At 45.3% G+C, this 16961-nt stretch overlaps 1 protein-coding gene across 1 annotated transcript in view; it reads left to right on the top strand.

The window, feature by feature from the left end:
- LOC118828697 (core histone macro-H2A.2) overlaps positions 1-16961 on the top strand; it is a 31257-nt gene that overhangs the window by 8970 nt on the left and 5326 nt on the right. The window contains exons 2-5 of the mRNA XM_036735521.1: positions 7049-7155; positions 11943-12140; positions 12888-12998; positions 15355-15454. Coding sequence (XP_036591416.1) covers positions 7049-7155; positions 11943-12140; positions 12888-12998; positions 15355-15454 — 516 coding nt within the window. The remainder of the gene's footprint in view (positions 1-7048; positions 7156-11942; positions 12141-12887; positions 12999-15354; positions 15455-16961) is intronic.

Below are 16961 nucleotides of genomic sequence, written 5' to 3' on the forward strand. Positions count from 1 at the left end.
TTTCACCTAATTTGATAAAGTGATCCTATCAGGTGACATCACTGGCTTTGAGCCTTTTTTTAAAGTAAACTTAAGTGTGATCTATTCAGTTTGATCAAATCACAGGTTCTCTTAGCTGGGGGGCAGCCTCCAGTCCACCTGCCCCTGAGCACCTGCTCCCTCTACAACAGACCCAGCCAAAGGCACTCCCACCTCTCTGAAAACCCTCCAGTGACCAGACCCCACTTGTCCTCCAGGCACCCCTTCCACCTCTAGAGAGTTTTCATCTTTAAGAAATTTTTTCTTGCATCAAGCCTAAATCTCCTTCTGTAACTTCTACACCTCGCTTCCTAGTTCTAACTCCCAGGGCCAAAAAGAACAAACCTAACCCTTCATCCATGTGATAGCTCTTCAGATATGGAAGACAACAATTGAAGTCTTGTCTCCTTTGAGCCAGTGTCCTTTCAGTGTCTTTCAACCAACCCTCATTACAGAACATGAACTTGAGTCACTTCTATCAGTCCTTGTGTAGAAGGAGCTTGGAGGCCAGAGGGTCTTGTTCATTCAAGCAAGAGTGTTGAATAGTCTGAAGTAGCAGCTAGAGAAGCCACAGGCCAAAGGTAGGGTAAGAATTAAGGTGATGGGAATGAGAGAGACAAACGGAGAAGAGAGAAACAGGACTTGTAAACTGGTTTGAAATGCATTTCACTTCCAGCTCTTACTAGCTGTATAACCCAAGGAAAACCGTGGAAACTCTCAGAGCCTCAGTCTCTTTATCTTTCCTTAACTACAAGTAGATAGTACTTAAGCCTGTTTGTTGATAAAGGCACTCCACTATTCACCTCATGGGTAACGTGCTTCACCCAACAGGAGAAGTGCGCCCCCCCCTGCCCCAGCAAGTGGCCAAGCTCTAACAAGCTCTCAGAAAGCAGGCTGCCTCAACCCCCTGCAGGCAGCAGCAATTGTGTTGTTAGTCTAGGGGAGTGTGTAGATGGGAGTATATCCCATTAGATTTTTGTGTATCCCTTCTAGATTAACCCCTTCCCACAGTTTTCCTTAGTATGTTCATTTTGTCTTTTGCCTGTCACCAGTATTTATGAACCCTGACATGTGTCCCTCCGACTCTCGGGTGAAAATGATTTGAATGAGATCAGGAGTACATCTGTTACCCTTGAACCTTTCCAGTCCCACGTGAATAGATGCACCTTAGCTAAGGGCCCCCGGCTGACATGAAATTTGATGAATCCAACTGCCCACAAGATCAAAAACGGCATTAGCTTATCCCACCCCCATTTCTCTCCTACGACTGTGACAAGACTGAGATCAACACACCAATTCCTTCAAGACAAACCCACATCACTTCATTGAGTTCATCCTCCTCTCCTCCTCAGCTAGTTTCAACTCTAACTTGAAGCCCACCATCTGGGTCGGATTGGGTGCCAGGATTCCCCCAGGCATCCCAGGTGGCAGGCTGGCAACCAATAGCTCCACCTCCAGGGATGTCGGGGCATGGAGCCCTCCTGTATTGTGCCCCAACTTGAATTGAGTTTTACAAAACAAATTTATTTGTGAAGGTGGGTTTATAATTCCTTCCTTGTCTTTTTTAAGTAGCCATTTTAGGAAGGTCACGGATTAGGCAAATCAATCTTTGGTACAAATGATTAAAGAACTGATTAATTTTTTTATTTTAGTGATTAAAGCCCAAACTAATCACTTAGCCTCCCCAAAAAAGTCTTGTCAAATAATTAACATGAAGAAGATATTAAGAAGATTAGTTTGTTAATGACTAAATACATTTCCTCTGTAAAGTACCATATGAACATACTCTTAAAGGGTTTTTGTTAATAATTCTTGTTTAGTTGGTATGACACACTCAGATCACTTTTATTACTGGCGGATGAATTTTTTGTGGATATTATTACTTCCATACATGGATTTTGTTTGAAAATATCAATTTGCTTTCAGGACACAGAATTTCTGGGGCTAGTTTTGGAGAAGATGCTGATCTGAGCTAGAGAAGGAAGCTGCTTGTCAGGAGCTCCCTACAACCAATGAAATGGCTGGCCCTGCTTTAAAAAATCCAAACTTTAGTATTTGTGAGACCACTCCTCTCATTTCTTCCACTGTATCAAAGGGAGCAAGTACAATCTTGGCTAAATGTTACAGATTGGCCCTTTCTTCTGGTTCCTGAGACCCAGGGATTTTTTAAGGTTCTGAGGTTTTTGGGGGTGGGATAGTTTGGGGTCAAAACAAAACTCAGCAATATCCTTTTAAAACTGAGTAGGAGAAATAGAGAAAAAGAATGAAAAAGAAGAAAGAAAAAAAGGAAAGACAATTTGACCTGTCTGGACTGAATGATTTCCCTACTTCCAGGCTCTTCCAATCTCCTCTCCATTATCTTTTCTTAATACTCAATCTTATTTTATTTTCATATCTGCATTCTTACCCATCCACTCCATCCCCTAGTTAGAGAAAACAAGAAAAACAAAATCCTTGCTACAAACATGAAAAGTAAAGCTAAACAAATTCCTTCACCGGCCATGCATGTGCACACATGCACATGTGTGTGTATGTATGTATACATATACGTTCAATCTGTACTCTGAGTCCATTTCTTCTCTATAAGATGGTGGGAAATATGTTATGGCATATGGATGCTGTGGAATGCTATTGTGCTGTAAGAAATGACCCAAGGGGACCATTTCAGAGAAACCTGAGAAGACTTGTATGAAATGATGAAAAGTGAAGTGAGCAGAACCAGGAGAGTTATATATATATACATATATATATATAGATATATATATATATACAGAGAGAGAGAGAGAGAGAGAGAGAGAGAGAGAGAGAAACAACATTCAACTTTAAGAGAGTTAGGAAACCTGATCCACAAAATTGCCAACCATAATTTCAGAGGACTCATATAAAACATGATCTCCATCCATGAGTTCAGATTCTGGCTCTGCTACTTACAAACTGGGTCACCTTAGGCAAGGTGAACAAGGAGTCAGACTACCTAGTCTCTAAGGGCCCTTCCATAAGTCAGTCAATAAACATTTATTAAGCACCGACTATGTGCCAGGCACTGTGCTAAGCTCCAGTCCCAGGAGTTTCTCTGGGGGAAAAAGTATTTCATTATCTTGTGTCCCACAAGCTGCATGGCAAACTTAGCTGGGATGACAGAAAGAAGTAGTTATTGAATCCTTATGAATAGACAAACAAAATCAATGAAAAATCAATATCCAAGAACTCAGTCTCAGAGCATAATTATTAATAACAATAATAATGAGTCATGTCTGACTCTGTGACCCCATTTGGGGTTTTCCTGGCAAAGATACTGGAGTGGTTTGCCATTTCCTTCTCCAGCTCATTTTACAGATGAGGAAACTTTGGCCAAGACAGAGGTTAAGTGACTTGGCCAGTCACACAGCTAGTAAGCGTCTGAGGGAGTCCAGACCCAGCGCTTCTATCCACCAAGCCGTCTAGCTGCCTGTTTGTTTATGCAGCAGAGTGTTTCACCTGTTAGCTCATTTGATCCTCACGTATACTCTGGGAGGCAGGTGCTGTTATTTCTCCATTTTACAGAAGAGGATGCAGAGGCAGATGGAGGTGTGACTTAAGACGTCACAGGATGACTTAAAACTATGAGGCATCAGGGAGATGGGGCAACCAGCGGAGCTGATACATCCTTAGGCTTCGTTGACTGCTGCATGCTACGCCGGCCAACCCCTATCCAGAGTAGTGTCTTCATTTCTGATCTCCAGATTTTAGGGACAGTACTGATGAGCCAGAGAGCATCCGGAGGATGACCTGGGATGGCCAAAGTCTCACGATCGTGTTGCTTGCAAATCTCCTTGAGAGGAAAGAGAACTTGGCATAGCCCGTCAGTCAATGAGAATGTTTAGCTCTTACTAGGGGCCTGGCGCTGTGCTAAGGGCAGGGAATATGAATGGGGGAGGGGATGACAGTTCTGACCCTCAAAAAGCTTAGATTCTAATGGAGGAAGGAGGAGATGGGGGAGGTGAGGTCATAGTAGAGATCATCCTATGGAGGTGTGCCAGCAGAGCAGCCTGGAGAGGCACCAACACATGGCCAGCCTGGGCATCTTCTTGAGCTTCTGGGAGGAACGAGCCAATCCAGGGAGAGGCCACAAGGGTCAGAGGGTACTTCCAGTGTGTGTAGTAGAGAAATATGTAGTACAGGGTGTTCCTAAAGTCTGGACACATTGGCAAAAATGCATATTTTCAAGAAATGAAATGAATGAAATTTTCAACCACATTTTACTTAATTGGAATATTAACAAATAACATCTTCAATATGATTTCCATCATTTGTGATGCAAAGGTTGATGTGCTTTGCAAGATTCACGTGAACTCAACGCAATAACTCCGCATTGTCTATATGTCCAGACTTTAGGGACACCCCGTAGAATGAGCCCTGGACTTGGAGTCAGACAACCTCCATTTCATCCCCAGTCCTGCTACAGGCACACAGGATGAGTCCAAGGTCTTCCTAGTCCTTATTTTTTAATTTTTTAATCATTTTGATGGGTTGTTTCAATCATTACATTTTTGCTCTTATTTTAATTCCCAATTCTTAGTTGGATGCTTTTTTTTTCTTTTACTCTTGGATTTTAGTTACTCCCAGCTAGGTGGCAAAGTCCCTAAGAGTTCGGGACCTGGAGTCAGGAAGACCCGAGTTCAAATGTGGCCTCAGACACTTACTAGCTGTGTGGTCCTGGGAAAGTCGCTTAACCACTCTTTGCCTCAGTTTCCTCAACTGTAAAATAGAGAAAAGCACCAACTTTCCATGTTAGGAGGATAAAAAGACTTAACATGTAAAGTACTTTGTAAAACTACAAGTGTTATATAATGATGATCTGAGACTAAGTGCTTGGGTCTTGATTTTTCATTGATTTTGTTTATATTTGGGACCTTTTTGCTTCGCTTATTTTTTGATTTAAGGGGCAGGATCCTCTTGAAGCTCTCTTTAACTTAGAAAGTATTATATCTTGGTACTTTTCCCCTTTGGTACCCAGTATCATCACTATTACCCTGTGCAATGGCGGAAATGCTACTAACTCCTCTGGGCTTTGGTTTCTTCCTCTAAAAAGTGGGGGGGGGGTAACTAAATTATTTTTAAGATGCCTTCCAGCTTGAAACCTTTGAGCCTGAGTAATGCATTGTCATTGATACTGTGGTGTGAATTTCTTTATACGTTTCTCTCAAGCTCAGTATGTCCAAAACAAAACTCATTATCTTTTCCCACAAATCCACCCCTCTTCTGAATGACCATTGCCGCCCTCACCATCTTTCTAGTCACCTAGGCTTGCAACATCAGTATCTTCCTCAGCTTCTTTCTCTCACTCATCCCACATCTCCATTCAGCTGCCCAATCTTGTCCTTTCTCACCTACTCCCCTTCTCTCTGCTCACATGGCCACTTCACCCCAGTTCAGCCTGGACCATTGCAATAACCTCCTAACTGGTCTCAAGCTTCTCCTCATCTCAGTCTGTCCTCCTCAGAGCAGTCAAAGTTATTTTCCTAAAATGTAGGTTTCACCGTGTCACCTGCCTACTCGCATGTGTAGGATCAAAGGTAAACGCCTCTGTTTGGCCTCCTCCTCTTTACAACTGGCTCCTTCCTATATTTCCAGTCTTTGAACAGACAGGCTCCCCTCCGTGCTCTCTGCAGTTCAGCCCTGCTAAGTTTACTTTCTATTCCTTACACAAAAGACTCCATCTCCCACCTCTGAGCTTTTGCACTGGCTGTTTCCCATGCCTGGAATGCTCTTCCCTGTCACCTCTACCTCTCAATTTCTTTGACCTTCTTTGAGACTCAGTTCAAGAACCACCTCCTCCAGAAGGCCTTTCTAGGCAGCCCTCCAAGGTGACCTTTCCTATACTCTGGGTTCATCTTGTATATACCTATTTTGTTTCCCCTACTAGAATATAAATTCCTGGAAGGCAGGGTCTATTTTGTCATTTTCTATATTTCCAGAGCTTACTAAAAACTTGGTAAGTAGATAATAAATGCTTGTTAATTAGTTGACAAAAAGAATCTGGGGTGGGGGTCAGGGAAAGGCAGCAGTTAGCCCTGGTTCCAGAAGCAACATCTGATGGCAAAGATCATCAGGAGCCTGAGAAAAACGATGTGGAGTTAGGGGATAGATTTTATGTAAAGCATTTGCCCCCGCCAAATTCACTTCCAAATACAGCATAGATGATGGACAGAGATGCTCCCTTGCTTTTAGGACCCAACGTCTGGCCGTTCGATGGTCCTTGAGGCTGTGCTGGCAGAACAGGCTTGGATGTCCACAAACTCTGGCATGGATTCCAGGTCTCACACCTCGAGTGGCCTTCCCAGCCTTTCAGAGCTCACAAGGTCACAGTCCAGTCCATCTCCAATTCTCCTTCCCTACCCAGAGGCTTACAACAGCAGAGGGGGGAAGGGAGGGGGGGTGAGAGAGAGAGAGAGAGAGAGAGAGAGAGAGAGAGAGAGAGAGAGGGAGGGAGGGAGGATGAGAGAAGAGAGAGGAAAGAGAAGGGAGAGGGAGAGGAGGGAGAAATAGGAAAAGTGAGGGGAGAAAGAAAAGAGATAGTGGGAGGGAGAGAGAAGGAGGGAAAGGAAGGGGAAGAGAGAAGAAAGTGAGGGGAAGAAAGAGGGGTAGAGAGATAGAGGAAAGAGAGAAGGGGGAGAGAAAGAAAGAGAGGGAAGCGGGAGGAAGAGAGACTTGCTTTGGTCGTTTAGTACACACTCGTTCTAGTCAAGAATCCAGTCAAACATCGTTTTCTTCCCCCATGGTTAGTGGCCTGGAAGCAGCAGTAGATTGCCTGCACATTCCCCGAAGTGACAAACCAGCGGACCCCTCCATCCCACATGGCCAGACACCTTCAGAAGCAGGCAGCCCAGCTCTCCCTCACTGGCCAGCCCTTGCCCCCGCTCCCTCCCCCAGCTGGGCCTTTGTTCAGCTATCTCCTGCCAGCCCCAGAATGGTTCTCGGGTTCTGGCGTTCCCGGAGAGCAGCTTTGCCCTTCACTCTCGCTGATCCTGGTATCCGTTGTACTTTTCAGCTGAGATATTAGAACTGGCCGGGAATGCTGCGCGGGACAACAAAAAGGCGCGGATCGCTCCCAGACACATCCTCCTGGCAGTTGCTAATGATGAGGAGCTAAACCAGGTAGGTCGTAAACATGAGAACCGTCAGGAGAGCCGCTTTCCCCGTGCTCGATACCCGAGCCCCGGCTGCGCTTAACCAAGGCATCTGCTGGGCAGTTGTATTCTGCAAAGCCACCAGGTACATATTTAGATTAAACACCGAGACAGTAACAGAGAAGAAGCAATCCCCCAGTCTGCCCGATGAAGACAAAAACAGACGCTTTGGCGCTCCTCCCGCTAATTCCCCTCTTTGTGTTCATGGCCCCAGCACCGCCCCCCAGCCACCCCGACTCCAAAACCTCAGAGTCGCCTTCCCCTGACACCTCACCCTCCACCTCATCGGATGCTGAGCCCTCTCGGTTCTACTGCAGCATCGCTCACACACAGCCGCCCCTTTGCGCCCCCAGGGTGAGCCCCCTAGTTCAGACCTCATTACCTCTTCCCTAAACAATTGTATAGTCTGCTAACACACTGGCCTTCCAGCGTCCAGTGGAGGGCTCCTCGTTGTCCATGCCCCAGCTATTCAAGGCCCCTCACAGACTGGCTCCAACCCACCTTTCCAGCTTTATATTGTGATGCTCCCCAGCTTTTAAACGGTGGCACAGTGCTTCCCTTTTTCTCTGAAGCTTTTATTTTCACCTCCTAAGGGAGCTAAGCAGTATTGCCAGGCCAGTGATGCAATATAGAAGGTACCTCCAGAAAGCATCTTCATTTCATCAAATACATTCAAAACATTTCATGTATAAAGAATTGCGAATAACTTTATTCATGTAATAGCTTAGGAAATACTTCAAGAATCTTTGATTACATTAGTCTGAGTACTTCCTCCGAGGATATAGATTAGAGCCCCTCCATTCCCTGGTAGATGGCTGCTCATGTATTGCTTTGGCTGAAAAAAAATTCATCGCCTGGTGTCCAAATGTCTGGGAATCAGCCCTCCACACTTAGACGGGTTAGTCCTCAGACAACAGACCCCAAGCGTGGGCTCAGAGACTTTCTTTCTTTGCAAGTCAGAAGTTATCTACAGAATCACAGACAAAATAGACCTCAGAGGGCATCTGGTCCAACTCCTCATTTTACAGATAAGGAAACTGAAGCCCAAAGAGGTTAAAAGATGAGTCCAAGTTTACACAGATAATGTCAGAGGTGGGGTGTAAACCAAGGTCCTCTGACTCCATAGTCAAGACCCTTTGAGCCCTGGCACCAGCCAGAATATGAACTTAACCGGCCCAAGAACCCAGGCTCACCACTGTGCCAAGGGATGCATCAAAGCAACCTTTGGTGGAAACACACTTCACTCATTCATTAATACCTCGGTGGATAAGTGATCACAGTAACATAGAAGCTCCCTCCGCTGGTGCTAATTACCACCCCTTTGTGCTTTTCCCGTCCATCCCTGAATCTTCTGTAGAGGATACACCCAATGTACTGGAGGCCTTCTCCTGTCCTTTCACCATTCTGTGGATTAATTTTATGCCATTTTTCTTCATGCACAGCTCACCGCTGGTGACATGCTACACCCACCACACTGCTCTCCATCACCCATTGGTGGCTTGCAGTTTTGAGTCATAGAACAGTGTGCTAATAATAACGGAACTGTTGCTTTACTGTTTCTCATAAATGCTTTCTTTAGTTACAAATAAAATGCTTTTGCTTGAAATGTTTATACATTTCTGAGATGCCCCATATGTTTATCCGTAGTTTCTTTGCCCTGATCATTAACATTTATGTAGTTTGAAGGTCTGCAAACTACTTTACATATAGAACCACAGAATGTGGGTGTTGGAAGGGTCCCCAGTGACTGTCTACTCCAAACCCATGCATGAAAAGAATCCCCCCTCCAAGAAAAATGCTCACCCAGGTTATGCTTGGCGATCTCCAAGGAGGGGAAACCTGCCCCACGAGGTAGCTCGTTCCACTGAGGGATGCCTCCGAGTGTCAGGGAGCCCCGACATCTCTCCCGTCCACCCTCAGTCTTTTCTTCTGCAGGCCGAACATAGCCGATTCCTGCAATCGATCCTCCTATGTCATAGACTCCAAGTCTTCCCCCATCTTGTGGCCCATTTCTGGACACTAAGCTCATCAACTAAACCCTAGCACCCAGAACTGAATACAATGCTCTAGATGAAGTCTGATGAGTACAGAAGACAGTGGGATGGTCATCTCCCTACTCCTGGAGGCTCCGAACCTCTCGAGCCCAAGATAACCTTTGCTTTTTTGTCTGTCCCATCACGATGCTGGCTCACCTTGAGCTTGTGGTCCTCTAATACCCCCAATATCTTTTTCAGAACATCTGTCTGTCCACACTGTCTCAGTCTTATACTTGTAAAGTTAATTTTTATACCCAAGTACAAAACTTCACATGTATCTCTATTAAATTTCATCTTACTAGATTTCTAATTCTGTAACCTTTTGTTATCCACCGTTTTCCACTGGCATCCCTCCAAGCTTCATGTCACCTGCTAATTTGATAAACATGCTTTCTATGCCTTTATCCAAGACATTGATAGAAAAGTTAAATAGCACAAGACCAAGCACAGATCCCTGGGGCACTCCTCTAGAGACCTCCCGCTGTGCTGACACTGAACCATTAACAACTACTCTTTGAGTCTGGCCCTCCAACCAGTTCCAAATCCATATATCTCCATCTTCTCTACGAGGATACTGTAGCGTCGCACTACCTGGGGCTTACTCCCCCAGCTTCCGCTGACATTGGCAGGCTGGGGACCCCAGACCCAGAGGGTGGTTAACTACTTCACCCCTCAAGGTTCTAGAGGTAACCCTGACAAGCTGGATTCAAAACTAGCTTGATGTTTTATGCAGTGGAACCCTCGTTCTGTTAAAGTGGTTCATGAGCCCCCATCAAGTATGTTCCCCACTGATTATCAAAATTAGCCAACCAGAGTTCATTAGCTTTGGAAAGAAGCATTTACTAAGGGGGTATAATGAGAACAAGTTAGTACAAAATCAATCCCCCTGAGAGTCTAGGACATATGTCTGTGTATACACACAGTGTCCCAAGTCTCAGTACAGTTTTAATCTCTAATGGCATAGACACATAGATTCTATGTGTGTGTGTATATGTGTCTGCATATCTATATATATAAATAGTATGTACAGATATAAATAGTGTATATATATATATATACACATATGTATATATATATATATATACACACACACATAGATACAGATATGCAGACACATACATATAGATACAAAATTCCTGAGGAGAGTGGTCTCAAATTTAAGGAGTACAGGTAGTGAAAAGGTAACTCACAGCTCCTCTTCTCCATTTGGGGAGCCTTCATGAAGGTCCCTTTGGTGGGTACTGCTCTGTCCTGGACTCTGAGGGTCAGGGCCTTGGTAGAATCTTGAAGCTGCTTTCCCTCACTGTGTCTCAGCTCTTGATGCAGATGCTGCCATCAGCAACTTCTGTTCCAGGGACATGACCACCAACACCAATGGGGAGGCCAGCCTTCTAGTCTTTCAGAGCTCAAAAGGTCATCCTCTGGCTCCCTCCTCCTCCTTCCCACCCCATTAAAAATGATTCCCTCTCTGGGGCTTGGCTAGAGCTGTTCCTCCCCTACGTTGGCCTGCTATTGGATTGTGGGATTCCACGCTAGCCAACTCTGCTTTCCTCAAGCCCCACAGGTAGTGACTCGTTTTCTTGGCCCAGCCACAAGCTGTTTCCCTTATGGCATCCTCTGCTTTCATTCACTGACACTTGCAAGTCCTCCACTTCTCCCAAAATGATGAAAGACATGATGTGTCTGTGGTTTACAGCTTCGATTGATTGATTGATTGATTCAGTAGAGTTGGCTAAGAATTCCTCACATCTGATTTAGATCTTGGGTTGATTGATCCTGTAACTCAATCACACCTGTTCCTAAGTGAGTTGAAGACTGTGGCACCTGCTTCTTAGACTAGCAGTACCCACAACATTCTTAACATCTACCAATTTAATCATCCCATCAGAAAAGGACATAAGGTTAGTCTGGCACGGCCTGTTCTTGATCAAGACAAGTTTCCCCTCCTCTGATCCTCACAACAACCCTGTGAGATGGTGTTTAATGGGAAGTTTCCTCCTTTCAAGTAGTTACACACACCTCTAGCCCTTGCTAAGGTCAGTCAAGGCGAGTGCCTCTTTAATCCATCAACCTCACCTGTGCATCTCCCTTTGTTATACGGGTTTTTTTTGGCCCAGAATTATTATATCATCAGCAAAGGGAACTCCCAGTGGGGAAATTCCCTCAGCAACTGTAGTGTAATTTATCATTGTTAGGTGTTGCCTAGAGCACTGAGAGGTTGCCTTACCTGGGTCACACACAGAGCCAGCACGTAGCACAGGCAGAATGAAAATCCAGGGCTCCATTGCCTGAGCATAGCTCTCTATCCATCATGGAATGATGGCTCTCCTGTCACACTCTTCTCCAAAGATATCAATCAATCAATACCAATTGATGAAGGACCTTCTATGTGTCAGGCACTGTCCTGGATACAAAAAGAGGCAAAAGATAGTCTCTGCCCTCAAGGAGCTCGTGTCTGGAATTCTTTAGCCCTCAGTGGCTCTTAAAGTTCCATCCCCATGTCTTTCTTCTTTAGCTCTGTTTCCCATTCTGGTCATGGGCACAGAATGTCTTGGTAACTAGGAAAGCATGGTCACCATTCAGGGAGCATAGAGCCATTTAAATTATGTATGTTGTCATCTCTTTAGAAAGACAAAGAATAAAGCATGAAAAACCTCCTGATGAAAGATTCTGAATTGGGAAAGTCTGCCATGCTTTCTCCTTCATTTTTTCCCTTTAGCTGCTAAAAGGAGTGACCATCGCCAGTGGAGGAGTCCTGCCTAGGATTCATCCGGAGCTGTTGGCCAAAAAGCGTGGGGCCAAAGGCAAGTCTGAAACAATCCTTTCCCCTCCCCCAGAGAAGAGAGGGAGGAAGTCGACTTCGAGCAAGAAGGGTGGGAAGAAAGCCAAAGCCGCCAAACCAAGGACATCCAAAAAGGTAAACTGAGAGCAGGAAGAGAAAAAGAGAGAGAAAAAAGGTTGAAAGGTAGAGGCCTGGCCAGCTTTCTTAAAAAAAACTGGTGTTAACCCTGGAGTTGGAGAAAGTAACAAAGATTTGAATCAAGAAACATACCAACCTTTAAGGTATTGAGAAAAAATGGGATTTAAACCATTAAAACAACCCTAATTCATAGGCTCTAGACATAATCTAATTCAATTTTCTTTTTACAAAGGGGGAAACTGAGGCCCAGAAAAGCAAAAGGACAGGCCCAAGGTCATGTATAAGTGCCAGAGCTAAGATTCAAACCTAGACCTTCTGAATCCAAACCCAGTATGGATTCCCTTCCACCATGTTGTCCCACTCCTGTGAGACCAAAATATACATGACCACCTCCCCCAGCCACTGCTGTTTGCCCCCATGCATGGGAGGGCCTTCCACCTCCAGAGCCTATAATCCTATGACCATGACTACCTGACAGTCATTCGGATCTGCAGCGGGAGAGGGAGACACACATGGGGTGGTGGAACAGGAGGGATCAATGTGTCTCTGATTAACTGCTTCAATAAGCATGTTGCCTCAATAATTCCCCCCTCCCGCTTGTTGGCCTCCTTCGCCTCAATCCAAAATGGACAGATCCCAAGGCCCAACCTCTTTTTATCCAAACCAGTGTCAGGAATGGCATGACTACACAATGCCCATTGGTCTGGTTTCCCATCTGTCTGTCCATCTGATTTCTGCCAACAGTCCAAAGCAAAGGACAGTGACAAAGAAGGCGCCTCGAACTCGACATCCGAAGATGGCCCTGGGGATGGCTTCACCATCCTTTCTTCCAAGAGCCTTGTTCTGGGGCAGAAGGTAATAAAAATAACCCTAGTGTGAGATTGTAAAAACAACTGGACTTTTACACGCTGTCACTCATCAGCAGGTAGGTCTTGCCCCACCCCATACAACATTGGTACAATTGAGCTGGGCTAGGCTGGAATTGGGCATTTTTAGAAATAAAAACTATGGCAATCTTGGTCTTATAAAAGGCAAAATGGTGTTTGGTTCTAAAGACTAGCACACACATTGGTCAGCCTATGGGCAAAAGTAAAATGAGTGTCAGGCAGGTAAATAAATCAGTCAGAAGCATGGCTTTCGTAGGAAGCCTCCAGACGCCTCTGTTTCTGTGCCCACACACACACAAAAAATGGCCTGCCTACAGGTCAGCCTTACACTGCTTGAGGTAATTAGTAAGAAAATAGAAATATGTTTTATTAAATATCCCTTGTGTTACAAATTAATTATTCAATAGGAATTCAGGCTGCTCTCCTCTAGTCTTTGAAAAGGAAACAAATGCATTTTAATCATCTTGGAGAGCACGAAAGCTACACAGGCAAATATGCAAATTCATATCTAAAAATGTAAACTGCAAAGGCAGTTTATCTAGCAAGTCAACTGGGGCATGAAATAAGATGCAATCAGAAACTCGAAGTTAATCACTCCTTTGGCAGCAGACTCTCAGCATGGAAAGCTAGAAAGGATTTAGGCAGGCGAGGACCTGGGGGATCAGCTAGTCCAACACTCTCATTTACAGATGAGGAGAGAGATTTCCAGAGAGTCGTTTGTCAGAGGTCAAGCTAATGAGTGGCAGGGCCGGGAGGCGGCCCCCCAGGACCACCACCACGGGCTGCCTCCATGTGCTTCCCATTCAAGGCAGGGGGATACTGTGGAACACATGCCAAATGCCCGTGAGCGCAGGGGGTTTCTAGCTGAGCCCTGAGGGTTCATGCCTAACCACAGCTTCTTTCTCCCTTGTCCTTGGAAATGGGAACAGGAGCTATTCTCCTGATTTCAGAGATGTGGAAGGGAAAGTAGGGAAGAGGGAGAGGGACCACGTGGAACCCGCAAGGCTGATGGGAAATTCTTGTGTTCTCTCCTTGAGTAGGAATTAGGCCACCCTGATAGGAGCTCTCATCTCTTCCGTGTGTTGGGGTTTACAGAGTGTTTTACTGTAACCACCCGGTGAGGCAGGAGGGATATTTATTATACCCACCTTGCAAGTCGTAGTAGCAGCAGTAGTAGCAGTAGTAGTAGTGGTAGTAGTAGTAAAGCAGTAGTAGTGGTAGTAGTTGTAGTAGCAGCAGCAGTAGTAGTAGCGGTAGTGAGAGGAGGAGGAGGAGCTGGCATGGAGAGGGAACATCAAGATTTGCAAAGCCCTTTATATTTATCACCTCCTTTGGAATCCTGGGGTAGATACTGTAGGTATTATTGGGAGCAGCTAGGTTGCCCAGTGGCTAGAATGCTAGGCCTACAGTGAGGAAGACCTGAGTTCAAATCCAGCCTCAGACACTTAGTAGTTACGTGACCCTGGGCGAGCGACTTAACCCCTGCCTCAGTTTCCCCAACGGTAAAATAGGGATAACGACAGCACATACTTCACAGGGTTTTGATGAGACAATAATTGTAAAGTGCAGGCACTACATAAATGTGAGCTTTCGTTGTCATCGGCACTTACAGATGGATGGTGAATTCTCTTTAAATGTCAAATGCAGAGACTGAGAATTGAAATGGTGAAGTGGCTTGTCCGTGTAAGTGTGAGAGCTGGGGTTCCATCTCAGGCTCTCCTGAGTCCAAGACTCCAACCTTTTGTGGAAAGAGGCTAGAAAGTGATTTCTTTCTAAACACACGTGAGCTTTACAGCTGTGTAGCCCAAAGAAGGAAGTCCTAGAAAGGACTGTGGTCAGAACCCAGGAGCCCTGAAGTTCAATAAAGGAAAGTCATTCCTTGGCCCTGCTGGGCTTTCCCAGGGGTATCTGTGTGTTTGGAGCAGGAAGGGGTAGGAAGGAGCTGATTCGGGGAGAGAAGTCAGCTCCTCCTCCAGGACCGGCCACCGGGCGTTTGACTGAAGACGATGCTCAGATAGATGTCCTCCTGACGGTTTTTTCTATGGAAACAGATAGAAGCCCTCTTGGAAAGAGGAGAGGACGGGGGCTTCTTTCCCCTTCTCTGGCATGAGAGATTCACTACTCATGCTCTCTTGGGCACCAAGGTGAAGCTGGTGACCAATCAAAAAGTAAAAGCCCGGAAGAAGTCAAGATCAATGTTTGGTCTATAACCCCAGTCACTGACTCTATCGGTATGAAGTTTAAATAATGAATAGCTAGGAAGTAAACCCAGCCACTTCCTTCTGGTTGAGTGCTTTCTATAATTTCCATTTCTCATTCCGCAGCTGTCCCTGACGCAGAGTGACATCAGCCATATTGGCTCCATGAGAGTAGAAGGCATCGTCCACCCAACCACAGCTGAAATAGACCTCAAGGAAGACATAGGTAAGACTCTGCTCTCCAGTGGAGACCAAAAGAAGGGTCGTGTCCATGTCATGGACCGGCTGCCCTCGATAGAAAGCTAGCTGACGGGATTAGCCGTTTGTAGTGCGTAGCAATGACCTCACCTTTGCCATGTACCTAGAGATCACGTGGCAGACACTTTGGCCAGAATTGCATCACATTTTTACCTACAATTTCCAGTCTGTTATGTTCATTAGGAACCATTCGATAGCATTCTATCTTTATATTTGCAATTATCTTTATGTTTACTCTCTGTATATAATTTTATTTAAAGTATCAAATCCACAAAGTTAAGTAGGAATAAAAAGAAATGGACATCAAACGAATTGAGTTATGATTATCATTCATTCATTTGTTCATTCAACAACCATTTATTAAGCAACTGCTATGTGCAAAGTGAGAACCAGTGTCAATCATGGATGGCGCAGTGACCGTGGAGTCCAGAAGACCTGGGTTCGAATCCCATCTCTGACACCTACTGGCTGGGTAGCTATAGGCCAATGACTTCAGTTTTCATGCCTATAGTGCTAAGATTTGCAAAGTGCTTTCTTCACAATTTTGTGGTGGCTCACCGGATAGAGCTCCAGGCCTGAAGTCAGGAAGTCCTGAGTTCAAATCCAGCCTCAGGTACTTACTAGCTCTATGGCCCTGGGCAAGTCACTTCACCCTGCTTGCTTTAGTTCGTCATCTATAAAATGGGCTGGAGAAGGAAATGGCAAACCCCTCCAGTATCTCTGCCGAGAAAACCCCAAATGGGGTCACAAAGGGTCTGAAATCGTATCGGCATTATTATCTCCATCTGACAGATGAGGAAACTGAGTCAGAGGGTTTAAGTGGCTTACACATTGGAGCTGGGAACGGGGACACAGATCTCTTGACTCCAAGTCCACAGCTCTTGTGGGCTCGCTTGGAAAGAGTAAAACCTGGTTTGGAATCACGGCTTAATTAAAATTGTGAAAATACGCTGCTTTCCTAATATGGCAGATATCACAATAATAATATTAGTGCAAACCTCGGCCATTTTGTTCATTTACCCGGTTGGACCGAGCTAGAAGATGCATTATTCTAACCTGATGTGTACCAGGGATTGCTGTAGATGGACGACCACGCACACAAGGAGGAGCCTGTAGAGATCCTGTGGTCTGGGGACTCTCTACCTGGGTGCACAGATAATTTAGCCAACATTTCTACAGTCACCGTGCCAAGCGATTTACAAATGTTATCTTACTCAGTGCTCATACACTCCATGGGAGGCAGGCGTTATCATTACCCCTTTTACAGTTGAGGAAACTGAGGCAAACAGAGTTAAGTGACTTGCCCAAGGTCATACAGTTAGTAAGTGATGTGAAGTCGGGTCCATCACTCTGTTCTGATTCTGACGTGCAGCCTTCCAAGAAGGTTAAGGTTAAGAAACTCGGATCTAAATCAGCCTCCTCAGATCACCAGTGGGGGAAAAAACAGGTCAGAGAGAAAATGATTTGGCTTGTCA

This window comes from Trichosurus vulpecula, chromosome 8 (genome assembly GCF_011100635.1).
Source record: "Trichosurus vulpecula isolate mTriVul1 chromosome 8, mTriVul1.pri, whole genome shotgun sequence".
NCBI classification, from domain to species: domain Eukaryota; kingdom Metazoa; phylum Chordata; class Mammalia; order Diprotodontia; family Phalangeridae; genus Trichosurus; species Trichosurus vulpecula.